Genomic DNA, 26,248 nt, shown 5'->3' with positions numbered 1-26,248 from the left:
TGTTCATTTCAGTGCAGTTACTGCCATTATGTAAATTCGATTGCGCTGAATTTCCTCTGAACAATCAGAACAATAACGCTGATGAGATTTATTTCGTTCATCACCGCATCGTTACACCCCGCTCATTCCGCTAATGACATCACACACTTTATTGTTTATATAATGTTATTGTTTACAAAGGATTTATTGTTAACATGTTCTATACATCATAAATTATATATATATATATATATATATATATATATATATATATATATATATATATATATATATATATATATATATATATATATATATATATATAAAGATAAAAAGGTATAAGATATTTTCAGGCAGTATTTTTATCGTTAACATGCTATATATTGTTAAGTGGTGCAGGTTTTGTGACCTTTTCCAGTCTGATGAGCTTCAACTACTCTTTTTCTGAGGTCCTCGGAAACCTCCTTTGTTTGTTCCACGATACACTTCCACATACACGTGTTGTGAAGACCAGACTCTGACACATCCCTGTTCTTTAAATAAAACAGAGCGCTCACTCACTCACACCTGATCGTCATCCCACTGATTGAAAACACCCGACTCTAATCTCACCTTCAGATTAACTGCTAATCCTAGACGTTCACATACTTTTTCCCCTCACAGATACGTCATATCAGATCATTTTCCTCAGTAAATAAACGCTGGAGTATAATATTTTTGTCTCGTTTGTTTAATTGGGTTCTCTTTGTCTACTTTTAGGACTTGTGATGGAATCTGATGATGTTTTAGGTCATATTCATGCAGATATCTAGAAAATTCTTTCAAGCACCACTGTAAATAATATTAAATATGACATTTTGTGCTTTTATATTGCATTTTATTCATCCTTTTTTTTTTTTAAATACGAAATTGCTACGATAACCCGTTTTCTTTTCCGATACCGATACTGAAACGTGATTCATTGACAAACTGAGTGTCACTGAGTGTGTGTGTGCTTGTTGATGTGCTTGTGTTTGGACTCGGGGACAGGTTTTAGGGGATTTACTGAATGAACGTAAAAAGACGGAGTGTGGAGAGAACAGTAGATACGTGGGGAAGAGAGTAGAAGATGACCTGTTTGCAGTGAGAGAAGGGTTTAGTGCAGGGAGGATGGCAGTGACGCACGCTCGTCGGCTTGTTCACCGCGAAACATCCACCTTTAACAAGAGGAAACATGAGAAAGAAGATTATTTCCACTGATACCGAGATAAACGTGCTGTCAGAGCTAATGGATCAGGAGCAGAAATAAACGCTTTGCTCGTCTTACTCATGGCAAGACAAAGCTACCCACAATCCCCTCCTTCTCACCTGCCTGTTTTAAATTAGCCATTACTGCCATGTCAACAATCACCTCTAAAGAACGTTAATCTTACATCCCATACCCATAATCCCCCTCTCTGCTGTTACAAACTCTCTCTAATTCAGAAAATCGGGGGGGAGGGGGGGACTGTGAGAATCAGGATTGAATTTTATGTATCAGAAGGAGCCCATTTCCTCCCTTTACCTTTTATTCACGGCACGAGTCATTACCCACAATCCCCCTCTCTCACCAGTCCATTACGCCCCTGTGCCACTGATAACCATATAAACGTGTTGTCAGAGCTGCTGAATGAGCTGGAGGCCAAACACGGCTTCTGATCAGCACGCCGCACAGAAAAGGCCGTATTTTCTGCAAATAGAAAGTCGGTTATATCTAAGTCTGTACGTTTACACCACTGTGCCGTCGATGTCCCCGCTCTGATTGGTCAGATTTATTCCTTCACTGTCATGACATAGTAACCCAGCATCCCCTTCTCTCAGTTTCCCTCAGTTTCATCAGCGTTCATTTTAAAGAAGAAGAACAAGAGGAGGAAGGTGAGGAAGGAAAAGGAGAATAGTAATAAAAAGAAGGAGAAAATGAATAATAATAAGAAGAGGAGAAGAAGAAAAAAGAAGGAGAAGAAGAGGGAAAAGAAGAAGAATAATAAGGAGAAGAAGAGGAAGAAGAAGAGGAAGAAGAAGAAGAATAATAAGGAGAAAAAGAATAATAATAAGTAGAAGAAGATGAAAAAGAAAATAATAATAATAATAATAAGAAGAAGAAGAAGAAGAAGAAGAAAAGGAGAAGGAGAAGAAGTGATTAGGGCCGGTGTGTCCGTGATAAGGAGATAAACGGCGAGGGAGACGTGATGAATGTTCCTCGGAGGGACGAGGCGTCTCACTGGAATGTAAATGTTCAGATGCAGGAGCTGATTAATGAGGTGTCAGGAAGTAAAGCCGACCTCTTATACATTTTTATTTCACATATTAATAAAAGCTCTTTTACCTGTATTTCACTCCATGACTCACTACCCACAATCCCCCTCTCCAACCAGCCCCACAGACTTGATGGTGTCATTCTCTGTGCAGCGCCATGGCGACAGACAAAATATAAACATTTTCCCGCATAATGTAAATAAAACGTAATGATTGTCCTCACATTTCATTATAAATTCGGATTTATTCAACATCACACCGTAATTTTATTGAATGTTATAGCAGCTAAAAACAACCGTTCCCTCACCAGTCTCTCTTTCTCTCTCTCTCTCTCTCACTGCTGTCTCACCCTCTCGCTCTGCTTCTCTCTGTCTGTCTCTCTCTCTGGCTCGGTCTCTCTCTGTCTGTCTCTTTCTCTGGCTCGGTCTCTCTCGGTCTGTCTCTCTCTCTGGCTCGGTCTCTCTCTGTCTGTCTCTCTCTCTGGCTCGGTCTCTCTCTGTCTGTCTCTCTCTTTGTCTCGGTCTCTCTCGGTCTGTCTCTCTCTCTGTCTCGGTCTGTCTCTGTCTGTCTCTCTCTCTGGCTCGGTCTCTCTCTGGCTCGGTCTCTCTCTGTCTGTCTCTCTCTCTGGCTCGGTCTCTCTCTGTCTGTCTCTCTCTCTGTCTCGGTCTCTCTCGGTCTGTCTCTCTCTCTGTCTCGGTCTGTCTCTCTCTCTGGCTCGGTCTCTCTCGGTCTGTCTCTCTCTCTGGCTCGGTCTCTCTCGGTCTGTCTCTCTCTCTGGCTCGGTCTCTCTCTGTCTGTCTCTCTCTCTGTCTCGGTCTGTCTCTGTCTGTCTCTCTCTCTCTGGCTCGGTCTCTCTCTGGCTCGGTCTCTCTCGGTCTGTCTCTCTCTCTGTCTCGGTCTGTCTCTGTCTGTCTCTCTCTCTCTGGCTCGGTCTCTCTCGGTCTGTCTCTCTCTCTGGCTCGGTCTCTCTCTCCTGTGTGTATTATTGTATAAAAAGGAAGGTGTGAGGTTTTATTAAGTTTGTGTGGATACTGAAGTGTGTGCCGATGATCGATAAACAGCACCAGAGGAGAGAAAGAATATAAAGCACATGGGCCGTGATACGCGGCGTTAATGAAAAAATTAGGCGTTTATTTATTTATGTTGGCGAACGACTCTCCAGAGAAACGCTATGAAATTACTCAGGTTTTTTTATTCAGTCGATACGTATAACACAGAAATCAATTATTCAACAGCGCTCATAATATAAAATCTACCTGAATGTACTGTTTACACACTCTAAATTTCATTCAAGTAGCACCTCATGTCGCCCGTAACCGTCACACACGTGCGGAGAAGGAAGTTTAGCTAGAAAAGATTTGTAGAGTGAATCAGGCTGTACATGGTGCAGCGTCGCTTCATTTCGAGGGTCCTGTTGAGATAACATCTACCGTAACTGTATATGAATATTAGCTAAAGCATAGTAGTGTTGATAAAAGGTGGTTAAAAAACGGTTCGTAGTGATGGACAAAACAAATCCTCAGTCCACAAACCTCTCGTGTGGGCGGGGCTTAACAGCGATTGACTCTCATTGGCCAAAACATTCAACGTGACTATAAAAGGACAAAAAGTACATGGTGTTGTTTGTAAATAAACAGAACGTTGTAATGGTTGGTAATAATTCGGGAAGTGGCGAAACCGCCACTCGTTATTTTATGATAACTTTGACAATTCGGAGTGGTTTATTGCAAAATATTAGCTAATAACGTGTAAAAAGGAATGAGTTTTAACGTGTAATTCACAGTAAAGTCAAAAATTCTCTCATGTTTTATACACTTATGGAGTAATTTTATACTCATTTACCCAATAAAAATGCGTTTAAAAGTATAAAAATAAATTCTTCCTCTTATTAACAACATTATATTGTGATGTACAGCTGTAGTGAGATGAGGTCATTGCTGAAGTCCTTGCCATGGCGTTACCTGTGACGTTGACTCCGTCTGAGCGTTGACACCACACCTCCCTCACGTTGTCGCTCCACGCGCTCGTCTTCCACTCGTAGCTGTTGCACTTCCCTCCTACGGCAAGCCAAGAGGGACAATTAAGACTTTTAACGGTTGTTAGTTTCTTTTTTATCACTGTTTTTTTTTTTTTTTTTTAAAGGTTGTGAGTATTACCCATCATGCACTGTACCTTTACATGGCCGTGTCTCGATTTCCTGGTTTGGGCAGCTCTCCTGGTTCTCCAGCGTCTGGATGATGACGGCTCGTGAGCGTGACTGATGACCTTCGACCTCAAAACTGCGCCCCTCCACGCACGTCAGCTGACACAAGCTCCATGACGACCAGTCTGTCAGGTGACAGTCGCCTACAGCCGAAACATTATCGTATGTTATACGCGACGCACGTTTTTAATTATGTTTTCCATCTGGATTTAAAGACAGCTAGAGAGTGTTCATGTTCTCGGAAACACTATTCCAGAGATTATGGATGATGTGAGGAAAATTTTTTAAAAAAAAAACATCCACCAGCTCAGCTGTGATTCTCTTTGGGATTAACAGTAGCGCTCATGATGAGGTTATACTACTTCAGGAGAACAGCGAGATCGCCCAGAGCTAAGACCATTCAGAGATTTAACCCGAGTGGTTCCTCAGTGGTACGTCGGCTTCGTTTACCGCATGGACAGAACAATGGAGCCACATGTCCAACTCCCAGTCCAAATTCTCTAGCTCATCTGAACTCTAACACACACCTACTTCCTGTTCTCCAGTTAATTACTGAGTGTACTTAACGACCAGACTTTCACACAGTTCTTCAAAAAGCAACATCTGTTTCACAACTGTATCGAAGTCCACCATTTGGTGCTCGCTCGGTTTGTCTTCTTTTGCTTGGATTTCCCCATTCGTAAATGTTTTCCTCATCTTTCTAAATGAAAGAGCGGCCCACTGGTTACATTAGCATAGTGCTGATCCGCTCCTACCACATTTCTGCAAACCAGACTGAAATACATTTCATTTACGAATACATAAAACTGGGAAATAAGCTGCAAATGATATCTATAAACACCCCTAAAGTGCAATGCTAATAATATCAGCGCTAACACATGATATCAGCTGAGTTAGCACACTCCTTTATGTGTTTTCATCGCGTTTAGGAACTATATAAATAACTAATTAAATACAAACATTTCTTAGATCCTAGGATTGTGAAAATTAGCCTGTACACTACTTTGAAGAACAATTCACTTTAAAAAAAAAAAAAAAAAAGCTAACTTTGATCATAATAAATTAGTAAGAAAGCTAAAACTGATTCATTCTAGCTAAACTCCACTGGTTTCCTTTCACCGTTAGCTGAATTAGCATCTTCTAAAACACAATATTAAGCAGCAGAACATGGAGATGAAGAGCGTACAGTAATACCCACACAGTTACAGCAATCATGTGCTTGAGCGCTGACCTTATCCGCCTGACAAGAGACTAGAGATAATTATGCGCCTGTCTGATGATATGTTTAGGACTTTCTTTACCGCGTAGCTGAAGGTCAGATATCGACGCCCTCCACCCCAATAACCCGCAGTGAAGAGCAAATTCAGAGTGACACTTACGCAAGACAGCTCATCCAGTTCATTCCTTCCATCCGAAAGCACGGACGCTTATTAGCGCCCGTCTCTGTGCTTTTTATCCTCCATGTTCCCAAGTTCAGCTCTACACAGTCTCACAAGATAGTGACCTTACACTTTTACTCCTTACTGAGGAGCTAAAGTAGCGCAAATGTCACCTGTACTCAATTTTCCTGAAGTACTCTTCAACCCAAATCATGCTAACCTTGTTAGCGTTGTTAAAGTTAAACTCCAGCATGAAACACAGGTGCGAATTTGGTGCAAGGCAGTGTATTTTCATTATTCCTGTGAGAGGTTAGACGATGAAAGAACTCAGAATTTCATGACGAGATGAATCTTGCATGCTGTGGATGATCACATTGATTATAAAGATTAATACGCAAATTGTTGAGGGTGGACTGTTCCTTTAATCATCAGGGGTTTAGCTAGTTAGCATGAGCAATGTAAAAACGACTCCCCATTAATTTTCATCCAGCGTTTCAGAAGCTAGAGGGGTTCTGTCTGAGAGATTAGTCCTAAACAAGCACTTGTATGAAACTTTTACTTTAAGAAGGATGTAGTCTTGACTATTTTTTTGAGAATAATAATAAGCTGCTAAATAATGCCGAGTCCCACTAATCTCCATTCAATGTGCCATAGTCCGAGTCTGAGACTTACGTTCAAAAGCTATTTTGATATTTACATGGGGAAAGTTCCTCGTATTCAGAGTCAGGTTACACAGATAATCGGATAAGTCAACGGTGTTTCCCATACGGTTACAGCAATCGTGTTTGAGCGCTGGCCTTAACCACCTGAAAAGAGATGTCAGTATACCTGGGCAGGAAGTCAGGGTTTAGCTGTAGTGTCAGTATACCTGGGCAGGAAGTCGGGGTTTAGCTGTAGTGTCAGTATACCTGGGCAGGAAGTCGGGGTTTAGCTGTAGTGTCAGTATACCCGGGCAGGAAGTCGGGGTTTAGCTGTAGTGTCAGTATACCCGGGCAGGAAGTCGGGGTTTAGCTGTAGTGTCAGTATACCTGGGCAGGAAGTCGGGGTTTAGCTGTAGTGTCAGTATACCTGGGCAGGAAGTCGGGGTTTAGCTGTAGTGTCAGTATACCTGGGCAGGAAGTCGGGGTTTAGCTGTAGTGTCAGTATACCTGGGCAGGAAGTCGGGGTTTAGCTGTAGTGTCAGTATACCTGGGCAGGAAGTCGGGGTTTAGCTGTAGTGTCAGTATACCTGGGCAGGAAGTCGGGGTTTAGCTGTAGTGTCAGTATACCTGGGCAGGAAGTCGGGGTTTAGCTGTAGTGTCAGTATACCTGGGCAGGAAGTCGGGGTTTAGCTGTAGTGTCAGTATACCTGGGCAGGAAGTCGGGGTTTAGCTGTAGTGTCAGTATACCTGGGCAGGAAGTCGGGGTTTAGCTGTAGTGTCAGTATACCTGGGCAGGGAACGAAGCATGGCTGCTGCAGTTCCGGCTCATTCTTTGTCCTGAAGTCTTCGTTGCATTTCTCATCCTCCACCAGGGCAGCTGGAGCATGGACATCAGGTCTCGGTCCGGCCGATTCGGGCCAATGACCCCAGTGAACAACACATGATACGTTCCTGCGTCTCACGCCGTCCCCGCACTCAGCACCCTGAGGACAGCAACACAACATGCTGTCAGTACTAACAATAAAAACATTTAATGTACTTTTTCATTTCACACTTTACAGCTGCATATTTTATTAATCTTCGACCGCTGTAAGTCCCCATGAAATGGCCCTGATTTGATTTTGTTTATGATTATGTTGACGTATTTCTTTTAGTAACAGGAAGTCAGGGTGACGCAACAGCCGACGGCGTTCAACATACGCCACACTCTCATTCTTATCCTTCTGAAAAAAAAAAAATCACACAAACCCCGCCCTCTTCCAAATAAATAAACTCCAAGCATATTTCTCCACCCAGTAATGGTTGGAAAAGGGAATCGTGTGTGAGAAAACACATGGGAAAAAGCACACTGACCAACCATGTTTACTGCTGTTATTATAGAGCAAGACACGCCCCCAGGGGTGGGATATATCCTAGAGAGGATCCTAGGATAAATCCTAGAGAGAATTTAATTGGATAAACACAAGACCAGTCCAGGATGAGTCATAAAATAATGTCCACGACTCGTTTTTTGTTTCTCTCTCTCTAGATATACTAACGTACTAACGTTACGGGTCAATCGTGATTTCATGGACGCCTGAGGGACTTGTTTTCATGATTTTGCACCCTGGATCAGTTCTACGCTTGCTTGTTGTTTCATCATCATCATCATCATCATCATCACAGGTTTCACAGGTAAATCACTTTATTCTTCTTATCGACGTTCCTTTGGACTCGTTTTCATGGTTTATACAACGATTATATAACGTTTACAGGAATGCTTCGTTTTATGGACACAAAATGAAATAATTGGCAACAACTAGATGACATGTGTAATTTATGCAGAAGGTACTCCTGTATATATTAGTCCCGGATTAACACGTGCCAGGAGGGACAGAGGTGCTCGTCCCAGCACATTTCAATCTGCAAGTCAAATTTATCATCTAAATTATTCATCAGCTCTGGATTCGTCAGGTTAATACTAATGGCTCAGTGGAGAATGTTCTAAAAGGTTATAGATGTGCTATAGACCTGAACGTGATGTTTTAAATCATTTAAAAAACAATCTGTCTGTGTGTGTGTGTGCGCTTTTTTTTTTTATTAATGTATTGTAAATAACTAAAAATTGTCCAGGAAGATCTCTAGACCTTAATCCTCATGAAAAATTCAAAAGGCCTATGAATATACATGAGTATGTAAATCACGAACGCCTCCGCATGCTCCCGCTCTCCCGAAAAGTTAGTCAGCGATTTAAATGTTTACGTTTTGATTTGCATTGTCAATTCCTTCCTACATTATTAAACAGCATCAGACTTGACAACCATGACAACTGCATTACAGTCCATTCTAAACATTAGTCACGTTAGCTAGCTAGCAATAATAATTCGCGTATCGGGTGCGTTTTCTTTAAAGCCAGCAGAAACTGAGCATCTGCGTCTACACCTACGCCTCTGTGAACTTTACAGTTACGTTAAATAAATTAAAAAAGAAGCGAAGCTCCGTTTTTAGAACCAAAAAATTTCCTCAGTTTTAGATTCATCTGAATTTATTTATTTATTTATTTATTTTATTATAAATCTGTGCATTTTTAATGTCCTATAAACAACTCAAAATTGTCCAGGAACATCTCTAGTCCTATTTTCATTTGAAAATATATATATTTAAAAAAAATAAATAAAAATAAACAGCTTTATATAATTACTATTTATTAAAAATAAAAGCATGTTAACTGTATTAATTATTTTTATGGACCCAAAACGAAAAGTGGTACATAATTACCCCACTTAATCCTCATCAAAAATCCCAAGAGCTGTTAATATTCATGACTATGCAAATCAGAGAGAAAAAACATGCGCATTCTGAGTGAGTCAGCTAATAGAGAAGGACACGGACGAGATTTTAGGATCAGAGTCGGTCAAAACGCGTTGAAATATAACGTTACCGTAGTAACCGCAAGTTTGCTCGTCACTAAGTTAGTTCTAATAATTTGCATATCGGATGTGTTTAGTTCAAAGCAATCGCGACACGCTTCAAAAGTACGGCGAATGTTTCGGTTTAAAAGGGGGAAATGCTTGAATAATAGAAAAAAATATATATATATATAGTGATTTAAACATCATGTCTGAGAATTCAGACGTGCGTTTAGTAGATAAACACAGAACGGAGCTTTTCATCGAATGCGTGGTTTTTATTGTGTCGAGATATTAAAGCAGAAGACTTGAAAGCGTGTGCTGTGCTTCTGTTCTCTACAAAAGTTTCAAAAGAACTGCTTCAGTAATGACTCGGAGGACGAGGACGAAAAACCCAAGACGTTTAATTAAAAGGAGCGAGAAAGAAAGGCGGCGAGAGGGAGATGGAAATCGGACAGCGAGAGGGATAAAGGAGGACGTTTTATTTTTGGCTGAACGGCTCCTTAAACTGTGGACCTTATCCGGAGTTCACTCACGTCTCAATGTCACCGAAGGTCCTCTATGCACTCAGGCGTGGGCTCACACCTTTACAAAATTCAATTAAAGTCCTCCAAGATGGCGCCTACCGGGCGGAGGATAGAATTACCCCCGGCTCGCTTTGTGTCGGGGGCAGAAAGGGTCAAGCACAGACACAGCCGGGGGGGGCGGGGAAAGAAAGAAACAATGTGGAGGTGGATTTTTAATCGAGCGGTTACTGCAAATGAAGACGCACTCCTAATTAACCTGCTGCTTAAAAAGAAAAACGAGCGACGTGTCTCTGAGGACGCGTAAAAACACACCGAAACGTCGAATTAACCCCCCGGTGGAGACGGGAGATGTTTACCTCCACGTAGCAGGATGACCAGTCCCCCAGCAGCCAGCTGTAGCAAGGCCTGATGGGACACGGTTTAGTCTGCGAGAGCTGGGACGGACACGGACGACCTTCCTCGTGATCTTCCTGGAGGACACGTCGAGCTCTGGTCGTCACACCTGCGCGAGAAATCCACGTGTTAATACAGAGCATCACGTGCGAGCAGATCGGAAACGTTTCAATCGCTTTAATCCAGAAGTGTTCCCTGACATATCCTAATTAATGATGTGATAATGTGATGAAGTTACTGTTACCATCCTACAAGTGTTTTATTCCTCTTATAGCACAGCGACTTTTTTACAATACTTTTATCCATTTGTAGTTACATTCAATGCTCACGGAATCAGCGAGCTCCTGTTAGCGCTTACGTTATAGCAGCCATAAACAGACGGTCCCTCACCTCACCACACTCTCTCTCATCATTAAAAAAAATGTTATAAACAATGCGGCTGGTCGTGTTAGCGAGTCCTGAAGTCGTCGGAAAACTTACAGCCACGGCTTTACCTCTGACTGTTACACAGCGCCGACACTGGAGACTCCTTCCGTACGTGTTAAACAAACATCTCCTTACTTCACCACATCAACAATTAATTACACACGCTTTTTAATGCATTTATGTCCAACAATGGGGACCACTCTTATAGAAAATTTAGCGAACTATTTCTGACCAATCAGAATCCAGGATTCAGAGTCACATGAGCAGCTAAGAGTTATAATTAACCACAAGTTGAAATCGAACCCTTTTGGTCAGAACATTCGTGATTCGTCTATACTAAACACAAAAGAAACCGTAACTCTAAACATTTCCTGTGATCAGCGACTTTTCCCCAGCGCTAATAAATACAACAGCTTCTGATTTTTAAAAAAAAAGTCACAATATATAATATCACACACAATATAATATTACATAATACCATCATTTTAATACAGTTGTTTTAAGTTTTAAAAATGTTTTAAATTTCACTACTCGGAGATAATGTTCCTCAGGTGTTGGTGTTGTGGGAGATGGGTACTCCTTCATAACGGACTATAATCTGTTTGTCCCGCCCACTCGAAAATGCCTTTTCACTCAGAAACACATCAAAAAATCGGGGAAAACATAGTGTTTGAATTTCAGTTTACCCTCGTCACACGACCGAGTGAGTGCGTTAACGTGAATTTCACAGCATTACAAACATCTGATTCCTAGAACGTTCAACGTTTTTACCTGCATGACGTTTTACACGACCACTGCTAAGAATAATAATAATGATGTTCAGTTTGGTCTAATGTTGGTTAAGTATCATGTTAAGAATCCATGTAAAGCCAAACCTGCTGATTAGATGGACGTACCTGGAGAAAAGGAAAAGGCTTTTTAATCGTTTCAGTCAGCAGAGGGCTGTAAACATTACAAACTGCTCCTTTAATGTCGTTTACTTCGGGAGAAAGTCGGGATTATTCCATACTGAGCGTAGGATATTAGAGTGGATCGATGTTGAGTGAATTAAGACAATTGAGGTGTTTAATGGAAGATCTGAGGAACGAAAGGTTAGAGATTTTAATTGGCTCGCAACGCAAATAAATCTGTTTCATTTCAATTTCAGGAATAGATGTGCTCACTGGCACGGATCCCGTCAGCAATAACATCCTGATGATAAACGCGTGGAGCTTCCAGACATGAATAAATCCCTGTTTTGCTGTGTGTGTGTGGTTTTTTTTTGTTTTTTTTTGTACAGTATACGATTTAATCCTTGCTTCCTTGTTTCCATAGTAGGATTTATAAAGGTAGCAAGTGATTCTTCACACTTCTGAGTGATTATAAAAGCCACCAGTGGAGGAAATGTGGTGTTTGAGTAAAGATGTAATGGAACGTGATATGAAACGGTGAACAAACAGCATGTTTGCTCAATTCAAAGTAGCTTTACAGAAACATACAAACACAGGATGGAGATTTTAAGTGTGTGAATTTATCCGTATTGAGCGAGACGGTGGGGACGGTGGTGAGGAAAAACTCCCTGAGATGATATGAGGAAGAAACCTTGAGAGGAACCGGACTCAGAAGGGAACCCGTCCTCATCTGGGTAACGACGGATAGTGTGAGAGTAAAGGAAAGTTCATTATATGAAGTCTGTTTTTGTTGAACTGGTCCACTGTTCACTAAAGGAGACCCGAGTGTAAAACTGCATGTTGTAATTGCAGTCCCGATTCCATCGCAGCAACCGTAGTCATAGCAACCACAGCGGGAACGTCCATGTGGAATTGACGTCCAATTGAGGTGCGTTTATTCTTCTTGTACAGCGGACTCTACGCTTGAACAAATTAAAAACAGTTAAAATGGTGAGGTTTTCTGTAAGGACATGTTTGTTTAACATGGACGGAAGGAGTCTCCAGTGTCAGCGCTTCTTCAGGACGGAGGAGTTCATACTCTGCGGTTTCTCCTGTTTTGACTGTTTATAGCTCCTGTACCAAATAAGAACAGGACTTTCATGGACGTTTCACAACACAATGTAACTACAAATGGATAAAAAAAAAAAAAAAAAAAAAAAAAAACGATGTGTCATTCTTCAATAAATAAAACATTGGAATTGCTGGGAAAATGCTGTGCTATAAGAAGAATACGTATGAGATGTAAATGCCGTAAGGTTTATTTCAGACTCTCTCTATCGTGTCATATCATACACATCTCTTTATCTCTCTGATTTTCTTGCTTTGGTTTGTACTTTCGGCTTGTGTTGTGAGTTTTCCTGACTCTGCACAATTCCCTTTCTTGGTAATGGGTTTTTCTTCGCTTGAGGAAACGCTGCAGCATTAGCATGCGACTCAGCGAGTCCTCTGCATTATTAACACTGCGCTATAAATCATAGTTGGGGATTACGCGTTAATGATCCTGGCCCGGTTCCCCCCCCCCCCCTCCTCCTAATCCAGAATGAATGATTCATCAGTCATAGTAAATAAATATTTATTTTTTTTGTACTAATAACGTCGTCATTAGCGTCGTTGCTAATTCAGAGTCAGCGAGGACTCGTTTGGCTCAGGTTTCCACCTCACTAAGAAGTGTTAATGCTACACGTTGTATAACGCACTCTAATTGGCAGAGTTGGACGAGCAGGAGAGCGTCCCCGCAGTCCAAACGGCCCAGCTTCAGCTGGTTACTTCGCTAATTACAAACATTCACTGACCGTCATTAATCTTCAGCTGGCTGGAGTCTGGAGCGCCGCTAACTCCATACGTCTTACAGCGCAGACGCAGGCACAGAGAAATAGGCCACGTATTTAGGAACAAATAAACAACGTGTACCAAGCAGGGATGAGCAGTGTCTGTCTATCTACCCTGTCTGTCTGTCCGTCTATCGATCGATCGAAATATTATGTCTGTCTGTCTATCTATCCTGTCTGTCTGTAATGTCTGTCTGTCCGTCTATCTGTCTGTCTATTGAAATATCATGTCTGTCTGTCTCTCTATCTATCTGTCAATCTATCTATATCTCCTGTCTGTCTGTCTGTCTATCTATTGATCAAAATATTATGTCTGTCTGTCTATCTATATATCCTGTTTGTCTGTCTCTCTATCTATTTATCAATCTATCTATATCTCCTGTCTGTCTGTCTGTCTGTCTATCTATTGATCAAAATATTATGTCTGTCTGTCTATCTATATATCCTGTTTGTCTGTCTCTCTATCTATTTATCAATCTATCTATATCTCCTGTCTGTCTGTCTGTCTATCTATTGATCAAAATATTATGTCTGTCTGTCTATCTATATATCCTGTCTGTCTGTCTCTCTATCTATTTATTAATCTATCTATATCTCCTGTCTGTCTGTCTGTCTGTCTGTCTACCCTGTCTGTCAATCCTGTCGATCACATTTGATCCTTTTTCAATCTGCCTCACTCTCTCCTTGTCCAACTGTCTCTCTCTTTCTGTCTCTCTCATTCTCTCTCTGTGTGTGTTCAGTCTCTCTTTTTATGTTTCTTTCCATCTCTATCTATCTATTCTGTCTGTCCATCCTGTCTGTCTGTCTTTCTATCTATCGATCGATATACCCTGTCTGTCTGTCTATTGAAATATCATGTCTGTCTGTCTGTCTGTCTATCGATCTATCTATCTATATATCCTGTCTGTCTGTCTGTCTATCACATTTGATCCTTTTTCAATCTGCCTCACTCTCTCTTTGTCCAACTGTCTCTCTCGCTCTCTCAGTCTCTCTCATTCTCTCTCTGTCTCTCTAACTGTGTGTTCAGTCTCTCTCTTTACATTTCTCTCCATCTCTATCTCTCTCTTCTTGTCTATTTGTTTCTCTGTCTCACTTGCTCGCCCGGTCTGTCTGTCTCTCTTCGTCTCTCTCTATTCTCCTTTCTCGCTCTCCCTCTCTCTTTCTCTCGCGCTCTCTCTGTCTGTCCCTACAGGTTAAGTAGACAGCAGAAGCAGGAAGTTCTCCTCAGGTGTTTCTCTAAATTGGGTGGTTAGTAAAAGGTGAGAACGCTAAAACTCGTGCCTTTTTTTTCTCCTGAGCTTTCATTCTCCGTCTCATTTCCTGTCAGGTGGCATCGCTAACTGGCGTTACACACTCGCTCACGGTGCGTGGTGCTTTAAAATAAAGGTCCACTCAACCTCATTCTTCTCATGAAAATCACAGGAGGGTCTCTGCTGGATTCTTGTTAATTGGGCCAACTCCGTTCCCTCACTGAAATGGTCTAGGAAACAGTCCTGAGGGCTCAGGTTCTGATTATCCTGTTCACATGGAAGTCACATTTCAATGTTTCCGTTATATAGAAACAGATGTACGGTAGCTGCTCTATAAGGGTGTTTTGAAGTGTGACCTTTGGTGACCGAATGAGCCCAACTATGACCATAAGAACCCTCTCACCAGGTCCCTTAATGTGCCATATTGAGGGAACGTAGAGTTCAGGGTTCATACAGTCTGGGGAACAGCAAGCCTTGGAAACATATTGGGATACCTGGGTCGTGGGAGGATATAGACTTGGAAATGTAAGAATATATACATCATTGTATATACTGTAGGACCTTTAGAATATATAGAACATAGAGCATTTGGAATATGGGACTCATTCAAAGTGGGACCATTCCAAACTGAAACCCTCTGGGACATGTAAACACTGGACCCTGCAGACAAAAGACCCGGAAAACGTACAACCCACAGAATACAGGACAATAAGTACAAACATTCTGAGAAGGTAAGACCTGAAATATAGGACCCTGGGAATTTAGACCCTAACAAATATAGTACCCTTTAAAAACAGAACCCTGGACAAGAGAAGCATTGGGATTGACACCATTGGGAACATCTGCCCTGGAAAACAGAGGACTATGATGAATTTATAACACCAGAATATTGGTACTGGAGATTACAGGGCCCTGGGAGCATAAAGCCTTACAAACATAAGACCCTGGGAATCTAGAATCCTAGAAATATAGGATTGTACTGTCGGAAAATGACTCTGGGAACATAAGACCCATCAAAAATTGGACCCTGCAAATGTAATATAATGGGAATACAGGACCCCGGACCCTGGAATATAGGACTTTTGATGTATTGGACCCAGGGAACTTTTAACCCTGCAAAAATAGGACATCAGAAACATCGAACCCTGGTAGCGTAGGGACCTTAGAACATAGCACCCATTGAAAAAGGACCCTGGAAATACACAACCCTTGAAAGATAGGACTCTGGAACTATAGGACCCTATGAATATATGGGACACCGAGAACATAGGACCCTGGAAATACAGGACCTGAGTACTGGGAATATAGAATCTTTGTCGTCTTTATTGTAAACTGTTTTAGATGTAATCTAATTTCTAAAAGTGATTACTCCCAGTTTCATTCATTTTCAGAACGAGCTGTGCTACGTATACTAGATTATAACAGTGTTTTAAAATCCGCACCCTGGTTTCCACAGGTGTGTGAGCACTCGGTCCACGGTGTCCATTCAGAGAGCATGCAGCTGATGGGACAGTCCACGCGGCAGGTTCCGCTGAGCGTCCAGGGCTGAGAAAGTCCCAACTAAAACAGGAATGCATGTTAATTAAACCCTTATATTCTGTTCTAGTAAAAATAAACCTTTAAATAATCTTTCAAATATTCAAAAGTCTATGAGAGAATGACGTACACATGAAAATCTATTTTTAAAGATCTTGCTGTATTATAATACAGAAGCTCAATTTAAAGCCGAGAAAGTGTGGAATAAAAGTGTTATTAAAATGATCAGTGTCTGGGTTGCCAGGTTGACTGATACTATTCCAAACTCATGTTCCAATACATGTTAAATCGATTAAGAGGTGAATATGCTCAATCTGGCAAATCTGATCAAATCTGATCCATAAAAATGAATGCTATTGCTATTTGGACATAGGGGATAGTGTGTGTGTGTGTGTGTGTGTGTGTGTGTGTTCACCTCCTCACACACACTCAGATCCACCAGTTTGTCGTCACTGCGTATACAGTCAAGCAGACGTGTCTTGGTCCCCTCACCACATACAGCATGCTCACTCAGCATGCAGCTACTCCAGCCTGGAACACACACACACACACACACACACACACACATATCACAGTCCATGTGCATTTATATATGTAATAGACATAAAAAATATGAACACTCACACCTAGAAAAAAATACACATGGTCACACACACAAACTGACTACAGAAATGAGTATAAAGCGCACACACACACACACACACACACAACACACACACACACACAGAGAAACATATGTAGATAAGCTCAATCACAGATGCAAGAATACATGTAAACACACACTTATACAAACTCATAAGTCAATGAGACACACAGATGGCTATACACATGCACAGTTGTGTGCAACTTGGCACACACACACACACACACACACACACACAAATGTGATATAGCACATCTGTCGCTGCCCTGTGTCTGTTTTAGGTCCTGTAATTTCTGCTTCACCCCTCGCTCCACACTGCATTAGCGAGTGCTTTAAACATTAAGATTAAAAGGCCGGTCTGAACTTTACTGCATCAGATCCTCACACACCGGCCGACTCCGTGGCGCTCTAATGGTCTGCAGAATCGATACGAGTGTGGATACGATCTCAGCAGTGCTGCGGGGGGGTTGTATTTATCTCATATCCCCCTTTTACCCTCCACCTGGGGACGGACTTCCTGTACGTGCATGTAGAGCTTCTGGGAAAGCAGACGGCGAGCCGTCGGTCTAGAGCTTCCACACAGTATTTATGGCATGTGGTGTTTCAGAGGAGATTTTTAAGAACCTAATACTAATTTTACAGCACAGTAGATCACTAGCCATTTTTGACTACAGAGGATCACTAGCCCCTTGTGGCTATAGTAGATCACTAGCCAGGAAATAAGGGCACAGGAAATTAGCCATTTTAGGTCACGGTGGATTACAAGATATTTTAAAGTACAGGAGATTATAAACCTTTCTTTTTTTACACTGTGGATTACAAGCTTAACAGAGTACTACAAAATTCAGATTTTGAATTAGCCATTTTAGGATTACCCAGAGTAGATTTTTAGCTACATTAGGACAAAATGGATTACACAATGTATTATGGTATAGTAGATTACTAGCCATTTTAAGTCGCAATAGATTACTAGCCATTTTAGGCCGCAGTAGATTACTAGCCGCTTGAGGTCGCAGTAGATTACTAGCCGCTTTAGGTCGCAGTAGATCACTAGCCGCTTGAGGTCGCAGTAGATCACTAGCCGCTTGAGGTCGCAGTAGATTACTAGCCGCTTTAGGTCGCAGTACATCACTAGCCGCTTGAGGTCGCAGTAGATCACTAGCCGCTTTAGCTCGCAGTAGATCACTAGCCGCTTTAGCTCGCAGTAGATCACTAGCCGCTTTAGGTCGCAGTAGATCACTAGCCACTTTAGGTCGCAGTAGATCACTAGCCACTTTAGGTCGCAGTAGATCACTAGCCGCTTTAGGTCGCAGTAGATCACTAGCCGCTTTAGGTCGCAGTAGATCACTAGCCGCTTTAGGTCGCAGTAGATCACTAGCCGCTTGAGGTCTCAGTAGATCACTAGCCGCTTTAGGTCGCAGTAGATCACTAGCCGCTTTAGGTCGCAGTAGATCACTAGCCGCTTTAGCTCGCAGTAGATCACTAGCCGCTTTAGGCCGCAGTAGATCACTAGCCGCTTGAGGGCGAGGTGAATTGCTAGGTACAGTAGATCAAGGCAGAGCAAATCTCTAACTGTTTTAAGACACAGTAGATTACTAGCTAATTCAGCACACAGGCCATTGCTAGCAATTTTTGGGGCACATTATTACCTGTAGCAAATAAGCCCACACGTTGTGCTTACTAAAGTCCAGTTCAGTCCAAAAGCTTTTATTCATGCACAAGCTTCTATTTTAAATGGTGTTTAAATCCACACCAGCTGTGAGCTGGACTGTAAAAATGCTCAGTCTGTCCTGCTGCATTATGACGTGCACTTAACTCTGGAGAAATCCATTAACACGTAACATCACTCTCTATTTAAAAAAAAAAACCCCACACACACACACACACACACACACACACTTTACTTGCATGATGGTCGGTAATATCAATGCTATTAAAGATATCAAATCCGAGGCATTCTCAGTCATTTTATCTTTTTGTTGCTTACAGATTTACACTATCACCGCCCTCTCTTGCTGATTTGTTGATTTACGTTTATTCTCTCTCGCTCATCGAAACAACCGGCAGCTCATAAAACTGTCAACGTTTGCGCGTGAAAGTGTTTTGGAAGCGGTGTGAGGCTGATTATGTAGATTAAACCATTAGAAGCAAGGCTTCAGTTCTCCCATGATGTATAGTTATCGGTCTAATTAGAATATCACAAACGCTTCTTTTATTTATTTATTTATTTATTTATTTTTAAAATGACAATAAGCTTTGTGTCAAAGAGGGCTTGTTTTACCAGAGACGTTGTACCGGTAGGTGAAACAGTTGGCGTTAACGACGCACGGCTCCGTCTCATTTCTCTCGGGACAGGTGGCGTGCGCGGTGGGGGGGCGGAGCATCTGTCTTGTCCTCGTCCTCACAGAGTTCACATCACACGACTGCACAAAGAGCATACATCAACTCTTCTCATCTGTTAGGTATAATTCTTCACATTACTGTGAAAAGTGTCCATTAGAGGTGAGAAAACGTGTCGTTTTGAACAAGCTAGTAAAGTGAAACTCTCGTTGTTCTCGTTTCGCAATCATTCAGTCACAGGATTCACTTTTGTTTGCGTAAATACTTTATTCATTGGATGTAGATGGTATCCAGGTTGCTCAGAAGAGATCACTGAAGCACCGATAGCAGAACACCACCCCCCCACACCCCACTCCAACTGGACCAGTCAATCCAATCTTCAGTGACAGGAAGTTGAATTGCAAAGCCCCGCCCCAATCCTTACCAAAGGCAACTCCTGAAGCCTATGTAGTTTAATGAGGCGGGACAATGTTTTGCTATTGTATATAATAAACATCAAAACACCCCCCAGCTCTGTATTAGTTATTCATACCAGACTATATGTATCTCTCTTCTTATTCTTATTATTATTTCTGAGAAGGTTCTAGTTCGCCTCTATTTGAATATTTCACATTATCTCTGACAAAGAAGTGTAATCAGAGATGCACTTTTTTCTTTATTTCCCCAGCAGCTATTTTCAAATGCGAGACAAACCGAAATCAAAATTCAAATGAATCTCCGGCAGCAATGAAGCATTTGTAATTCTAATTAACAACGTTGCGCTTTGAGAAAGTTGCATGCGGTGAGGACAAAATGCAAATGGATGCTGATGAGACACAAACGGAGGACGAGCTTCACCGTGTCCCAGCTGCTCAGAGTCAATTCACAGTGAAGTGTCAGTGTGTTCGAGAAAGGCTAATTAGCAGTTCGGCTATGTAAAAATACTACTTCTGTGCATGAAAAAAAAAAAAAAGAAAAATACAGTCTGGTGTGGGGAAATAATACAGAGCAGATAGATGTCTTATTGGTCAATATATAACTGTTGAATTTTATAGAAACAGTAAAAACTCCTCTGTCACAAACCTTAGAATCTATCTCCAGTGTGAAAGAATGAAAACTTTGAACTAGAACTGCGAGCCCAAGCTCTTTTCCCAACCTATCACCCAAAGGTTCTGCCTCCACCATCCCCATGTGCCTCCGTAACCATGCCATCCCTATCGGTTACCACACGGCTCCACAGGTCCTGCCTCTGTACCCATCTCATTCTTTGTGGTTCCCATTGGCCACGTCTCCATCCCCGAGTGACTCTGTCCTCGTGCTATATATATGTAAGTTCCCCCAGGTCCCATTTCCATCGCCACCCCATTCCCATTGTTTTCTCTACATTTTGCCTCCAACCCCACCCAGTGCCTGCAGGCCTTGTCTCCGTCCTCATGCGTCTCCATCCCGACCTCATTCTCATTGCTCTTGACTCAGTTCCACCTCATCTTGTCTCCAGGTTTTATCTCTGTCTCCACCTCATTTCCATAGGTCATGTCTCCACCCCATGTATCTCCATCCCCACTCAATTCTCATAGGTTTCTGTAGGTCCTGTCTCTGCCCCCACATCATCTGTCATCTCCATAGGTCCAGTCTTCATCCCTACTTCATTCTTATAGGTCCTGTCTAGATCGCACCACATTCCCATAGGTCCTGTCTCCCTCCTACTTTATTCCCACGTATCCTTCATCCCCTTCCCAACATTTCAGGTCCAATCTTCATCCCTACCCCATCTTCTACACCATCCCTACCTTGTAGGTCCTGTTTCTAACTTCAACCTATCCTCATAGTTCTAGTCTCCATCTCCACCTCATTTCCACAGATCCCTATCTGACTCTGCTCAAATCCTACACGTTCTGTTTCCCGCTCCTCCAATAGTTCCTCTCTCCATCCTCACCTCATTCCCATAGCTCCTGTCTTGTAGCCCACTCAACTCCATCCCTGCAGGTCCTGTCTTCATGCCCAACCCAGCCCTGTAAGTCCTGTTTCTGTCCTCATCTCTTCACCATATACCCCATTTCCATCGTCATGGTGACCTGAGAGGTCTGAGGTTGTTACCATGGGACATGAGCTCCACTGACTCCAGGGTGACATCACACAGTCACCAGGACATGGCAGGGTGCAGGTGCGAGCCTGGGCAGGAACATCGTCCTGATCACAGAGAGATTCATTAACACTGCGACTCTCATTAACACCGTCACCACGTAGTACACACCTAGTGAGAGAGAGAGAGACAGAGAGACAGAGAGAGAGAGAGAGAGACAGAGGTGGTGTTAGTGTGTGTGTGTATTTTGTCCAAGTCAGCACTAAATGAAGAGAGGAAAAGAAGAAACAGACAGAACTAAAGCTATTGAGGAGAGGAATTGGAGTTTGGTGTATGTGTGTGTGTGTGTGTGTGTGTGTTCATATTTCACCGACTTCCTGTGTTACACGTCTGCATTAATGCACTGTGCTGTAACAGATTCCGTTACAGTAACAATAAAATATTAATTTGTATTTGTTTACCTCTGTCTGTTTATTCCTCCTGTTTATTCTTGTCTGTCTGTCTGTCTGTCTGTCTGTCTGTCTGTGTACTCCACTTATAGAGAAAGGTTCATTTAAGCCACCTGAACCCTAAATGTTGGCGCGGTTATGGTGCAAAGGTAAAGAGAGAGAAAAGCCACACACACACACACACACACACACACACACACACACACACACACACTGACAGACAGTGATATATACAGACGGACAGAAACACAAAGAGACAGACACGTAGAGAGGCAGCTATATACTACAGACAGACAGGCAGTCAGACAGACAGATGGATATACAGACAAACCAGCCAACAGACAGACTTACAGATAATTACGAACATTTATCTTACCATCCTAACACACACAGAGGGAAAGATGCTAAAACATCATTTAGCTAACTCCTAGCTACCGAAGCGGTTATTCTTCCTGTTTCGGCTTTATTCGTGTTGCCATAGAAACAGCTCCTCGGAGACGAGCCGCTCTCAGGGATGTCGTGTTTAATTACAGTAATTCTGTCATGGCGTGAAGACGTTTTTAACTGTAATTACAGAGGACGTGACGGCATGACTCAATGTAATAACGGTGTGTTTACACTACTCCGAGTGTGTGTGTGTGTATTTGTGTGTGTGTGTGTGTGTGTGTGTGTAATACCTTGTGTAATTTGTGTGTAACTTTGAGTATAACTTTGAGTGTGTGTATGTGTGAATCTACACACTGTGTATGTGTGTGTGTGTGTGTAAAAACTTGGGTAATGTATGTGTGTGTAACTCTGAACTTGAGTGTGTCTGTATTTATGCAGTGTGTGTGTATCTATCCGTGTGTAAAAATTTGTAATGTGTGTGTGTAACTTTGAGTATGTGTGCATGTATGTGAATCTGCACTGTGTGTGTGTGTGTGTGTGTGTGTGTGTGTGTGTGTGTTTGTACCGAATCTTGCGGCTCTGCACTCCCTCTCCACATGCGCTCCCTTCATCCACCGTGTTGATGGAGCAGAAGGACCAAGACTCTGTTACCCACTGATACACTGCACACACACCCCGACACGGCACGACCTCAGACACCTACACACACACACACACACACACACACACACACACACACACATTAACCCATGGTATGTAACCATCTTTATATAAGAGATTATCTTCATAACATTAATAACATTATATAATGAATGATCTGCATAAATCTGCATAGATATGACATGTTAATGAAGTGGGCGTGGCTACACTAACAGTAAAGGCGAGGGAGAAACGAATAAAAATCCTACTTTTTCTCTCTCCTCCTTATTCTCATTTCTTTCTTCATTTCTTTCCATCATCTCCATTTGTGTTCGAATTCTCTCTCATTTCTTCCTCGCCGTTTCTATTTCTCCTTCTTTTCTCACCTCTCCTTTTTGTTTTGTTCTTTATTTACTTTTACACCTCCCTTCTCTAACTCTCTCTCTCTCTACAGACGCGGCTCTCGGCTGTGAACATCTCCGGGTCCTAATAATCTTTTAAAGACGACGTTTATGAGCCGAGCGAGTGATGAGCGAACGAGTGGAAACGAGCGATAAACACAGTAAAGATTCTGGAGGGGCAGATTTAAACACGGTGATCACACGCTACGTTAAAGAACCACTCATCTTCTCCATCAGAGCAGAAGAACGACAGAACAAACGAGCAGCAGACAAAGAAAGACGAGGTCCCTCAATCACTCAACTTTAAATAAAGCGTCTGCTCTCTCGCTCTCTCTCTCCATGTTTCAATCCATCTTGTCCTATGTGTCCCTCCAAGTTTTGCCTTCATCTCTCTCCCACATTGTTCTCTCCTTTCCTTTTCTCTCACTCCGTCTCCCTTTCCATCTTATCCATTCATCTTTCTGTCTCTGTTCTCCCACTGTGCTCTGTCCTTCTCTTTCACTCTCGTCTGCTTTTTCCTCAAACCATATCTTCCTTCTTCCCTCTTTCCGATTTCCCCCCATTCCTCTACTTCTCTACTTCCTGTTCTCAAATCTTCCTTTTAACTTTCTCTATCCCTCCATCTGTCTTTGCCTCCTCGCTGTCTTTCTCTATCCCTCTTTCACCTGACTTTTTCCCCATTTGTCTCACTTCCGGTTTCCATTCACGTGTGTTCAGTCCACTTCAGAGATGGTTCTGGGATGAAGGAGCGACGACATCAACACAATGCCGGAGGGATGGAGAGGATGAAGGAGGAGAGAAGGGCAGAAAGAGAACGAGTGTTACTAACCTGAGCCTTCGTCCACGTCCGTATCAGCAGTGCGATGAGCAGATGGAGGGAAAGAGAGAAACCATAAAGCCATTAATTTATCAGCGTTCACTTCCCAGTGCAGTGTCTGAAGCTCACGAGTACCCTGAGTGCCCCCGAGTACCCCGATTACCCCGAGTATCCTAAATATCCTGAGTACCCCGAGTATCCTTAGTGCGCCAAGTAACCCGAGTGCACCAAGTACCCTGAGTGCCCCCGGATACCCTGATTACCCCGAGTATCCTGAATATCCTGAGTACCCTGATTACCCCCAATATCCTGAATATCCTGAGTACCCTGATTACCCCCAATATCCTGAATATCCTGAGTACGTCGAGCATCCTTAGTGCCCCAAGTAACCTGAGTGCCCCCGAGTATCCTGAGTGCCCCCCAAGCACCCCGATTACCCCGAGTACCCTGATTACCCCCAGTATCCTTAGTGCCCCAAGTAACCCGAGTGCACCAAGTACCCTGAGTGCCCCGAGTACCCAGAGTATCTCGAGTACCCCAAGTATCCTGAGTACCCTACTTGGGGTACTGGGGATACTCGGTGCAGTATCCCCAGTGGTATACTCAAGGTGAGTACCCAGAGTATCCCGAGTACCGTATTTACTGTACTATAAGCCACTCTTTAATCCTTTAAATTGAATATACATTTATCTTTCTAACAATGTAGAAGCCTTTTATCTTTATTTTACGTTAATGTTGACTAACATAGCACTTCAGCTCCCCCTACTGGTGTAGTCTAGTTTAGTGTTTGTCCTGTTACTGTTGCCGCAGATCAGATATATATATATATATATATATATATATATATATATATATATATATATATATATATATATATATATATATATATATATATATTTATATATATTAAACGCTGTTGTAAGGTTTATAATACATCTTTGTACATGTGAACAGGTCCTAAATCAAGTTGGTTTACAAATGACATCAGACATGCTGTAGTTTGTGGGCGGAGCTAGTTTGTCCAGTCGCTGCTGCTGCTACAATAATAAAACTTCTGCTAGCAAGAATGAATGTTATATTACCACCAGGCTAGCAACAGTGCTAACGCCCCACAGTAAAATACCGGTGGTTTTCTATTCGCTCAAAGTGTCAATAAAATAAAACTTAACACCGTTAAATTAGCCCTAATGTAGATAAACAAACAAATTCCCGTCACGCTAATAGACAAATTCTAACCTATATACCCTCACTCGCTAGTCCAGGAATACAGTAAACATTACTGACGTAGCTTTTAAAAATCAAACCTCACGCAGCTACAGGCTCGTCCTCTCAAGATGGATGTTATTGGTGTTAAAATCAATGAAACGGACTCTTACGCTCATCTGCCAATGGTTTATTAAGAAATGAAACCCATTATGGTAATGCAGTACTTCTGGGACTGTTACACAGACCTCACACTAGTCACATATAACGACTATAATATAATAATTCCATTAGATTCTGTACAAAGTGACATTATTAGCAGACCCGAGATGGACGAGGGAACATTGAGTAATTAATGAAATGAGACAATTCATTTAGTTATTATTATTAAAACGTTAAATGATGTGAAACTTGTTTTACGTGTGTTTTTTTTTTTTTTTTTTTTGGACAGTCGGACCGGCTGTTATTATTAAGCAGTGTTTTAATTAATAAATAGGTGTTAATTTAGTCATTTATTTATCTTTTTTTTGCCTTAGAGCAGAAAGGTGGTTCCGGAGTACTACATGTTTTAGCGCTCGAAGGAACATTGGCAAAAATAATAATAATAATCATGGATATAACCCTTTTAAATAAATTACTGATGAAAACAATCCAATAGATTGGATCAAATGCAATCTAAATGAATGGATGCCATCTTCGATTTGTTTATTTCAATCCTATATATATGGCCTAAACCGGACTAAATAATAATGTTAGAAATGACAAATTAATAATAAATCTCGCTCAGGGACTCGTGGAACTGCAGGAATCTACAACGATCTAGAAAAAGCCAACGGTAATCAGAATAATAGTGTTATAACGTCTCTGACACTCAGGTTCGCTTGAAAATTCAACAAAACAGAACAAGACACAGATTGTCTGAAGTTTCGTTCTCAAATTCAGCTCCTGCTAGCTTTCGATTCCTCTTCAGTGGGATTTCTGCAGTCTAAAAATATCAAAAAACAAAACAAACACCTCTAGCGAATAACACGGCGACGCTTAAGAACAGGAATA

General features: G+C 41.9%; 1 protein-coding gene across 1 annotated transcript in view; it reads right to left on the bottom strand.

The window, feature by feature from the left end:
- Positions 1–26,248, bottom strand: part of thsd7ba (thrombospondin, type I, domain containing 7Ba) — a 140,893-nt gene that overhangs the window by 7,916 nt on the left and 106,729 nt on the right. The window contains exons 16-25 of the mRNA XM_053680740.1: positions 22,701–22,834; positions 21,314–21,470; positions 19,179–19,320; positions 16,670–16,785; positions 16,161–16,278; positions 10,248–10,393; positions 7,264–7,459; positions 4,426–4,599; positions 4,215–4,310; positions 1,093–1,175 (exon numbers count right to left, since the gene is read on the bottom strand). Coding sequence (XP_053536715.1) covers positions 1,093–1,175; positions 4,215–4,310; positions 4,426–4,599; positions 7,264–7,459; positions 10,248–10,393; positions 16,161–16,278; positions 16,670–16,785; positions 19,179–19,320; positions 21,314–21,470; positions 22,701–22,834 — 1,362 coding nt within the window. The remainder of the gene's footprint in view (positions 1–1,092; positions 1,176–4,214; positions 4,311–4,425; positions 4,600–7,263; positions 7,460–10,247; positions 10,394–16,160; positions 16,279–16,669; positions 16,786–19,178; positions 19,321–21,313; positions 21,471–22,700; positions 22,835–26,248) is intronic.

This window comes from Ictalurus punctatus, chromosome 6, assembly GCF_001660625.3.
Source record: "Ictalurus punctatus breed USDA103 chromosome 6, Coco_2.0, whole genome shotgun sequence".
NCBI lineage: Eukaryota > Metazoa > Chordata > Actinopteri > Siluriformes > Ictaluridae > Ictalurus > Ictalurus punctatus.
This window is presented reverse-complemented; position numbering and strand designations above follow the sequence as displayed.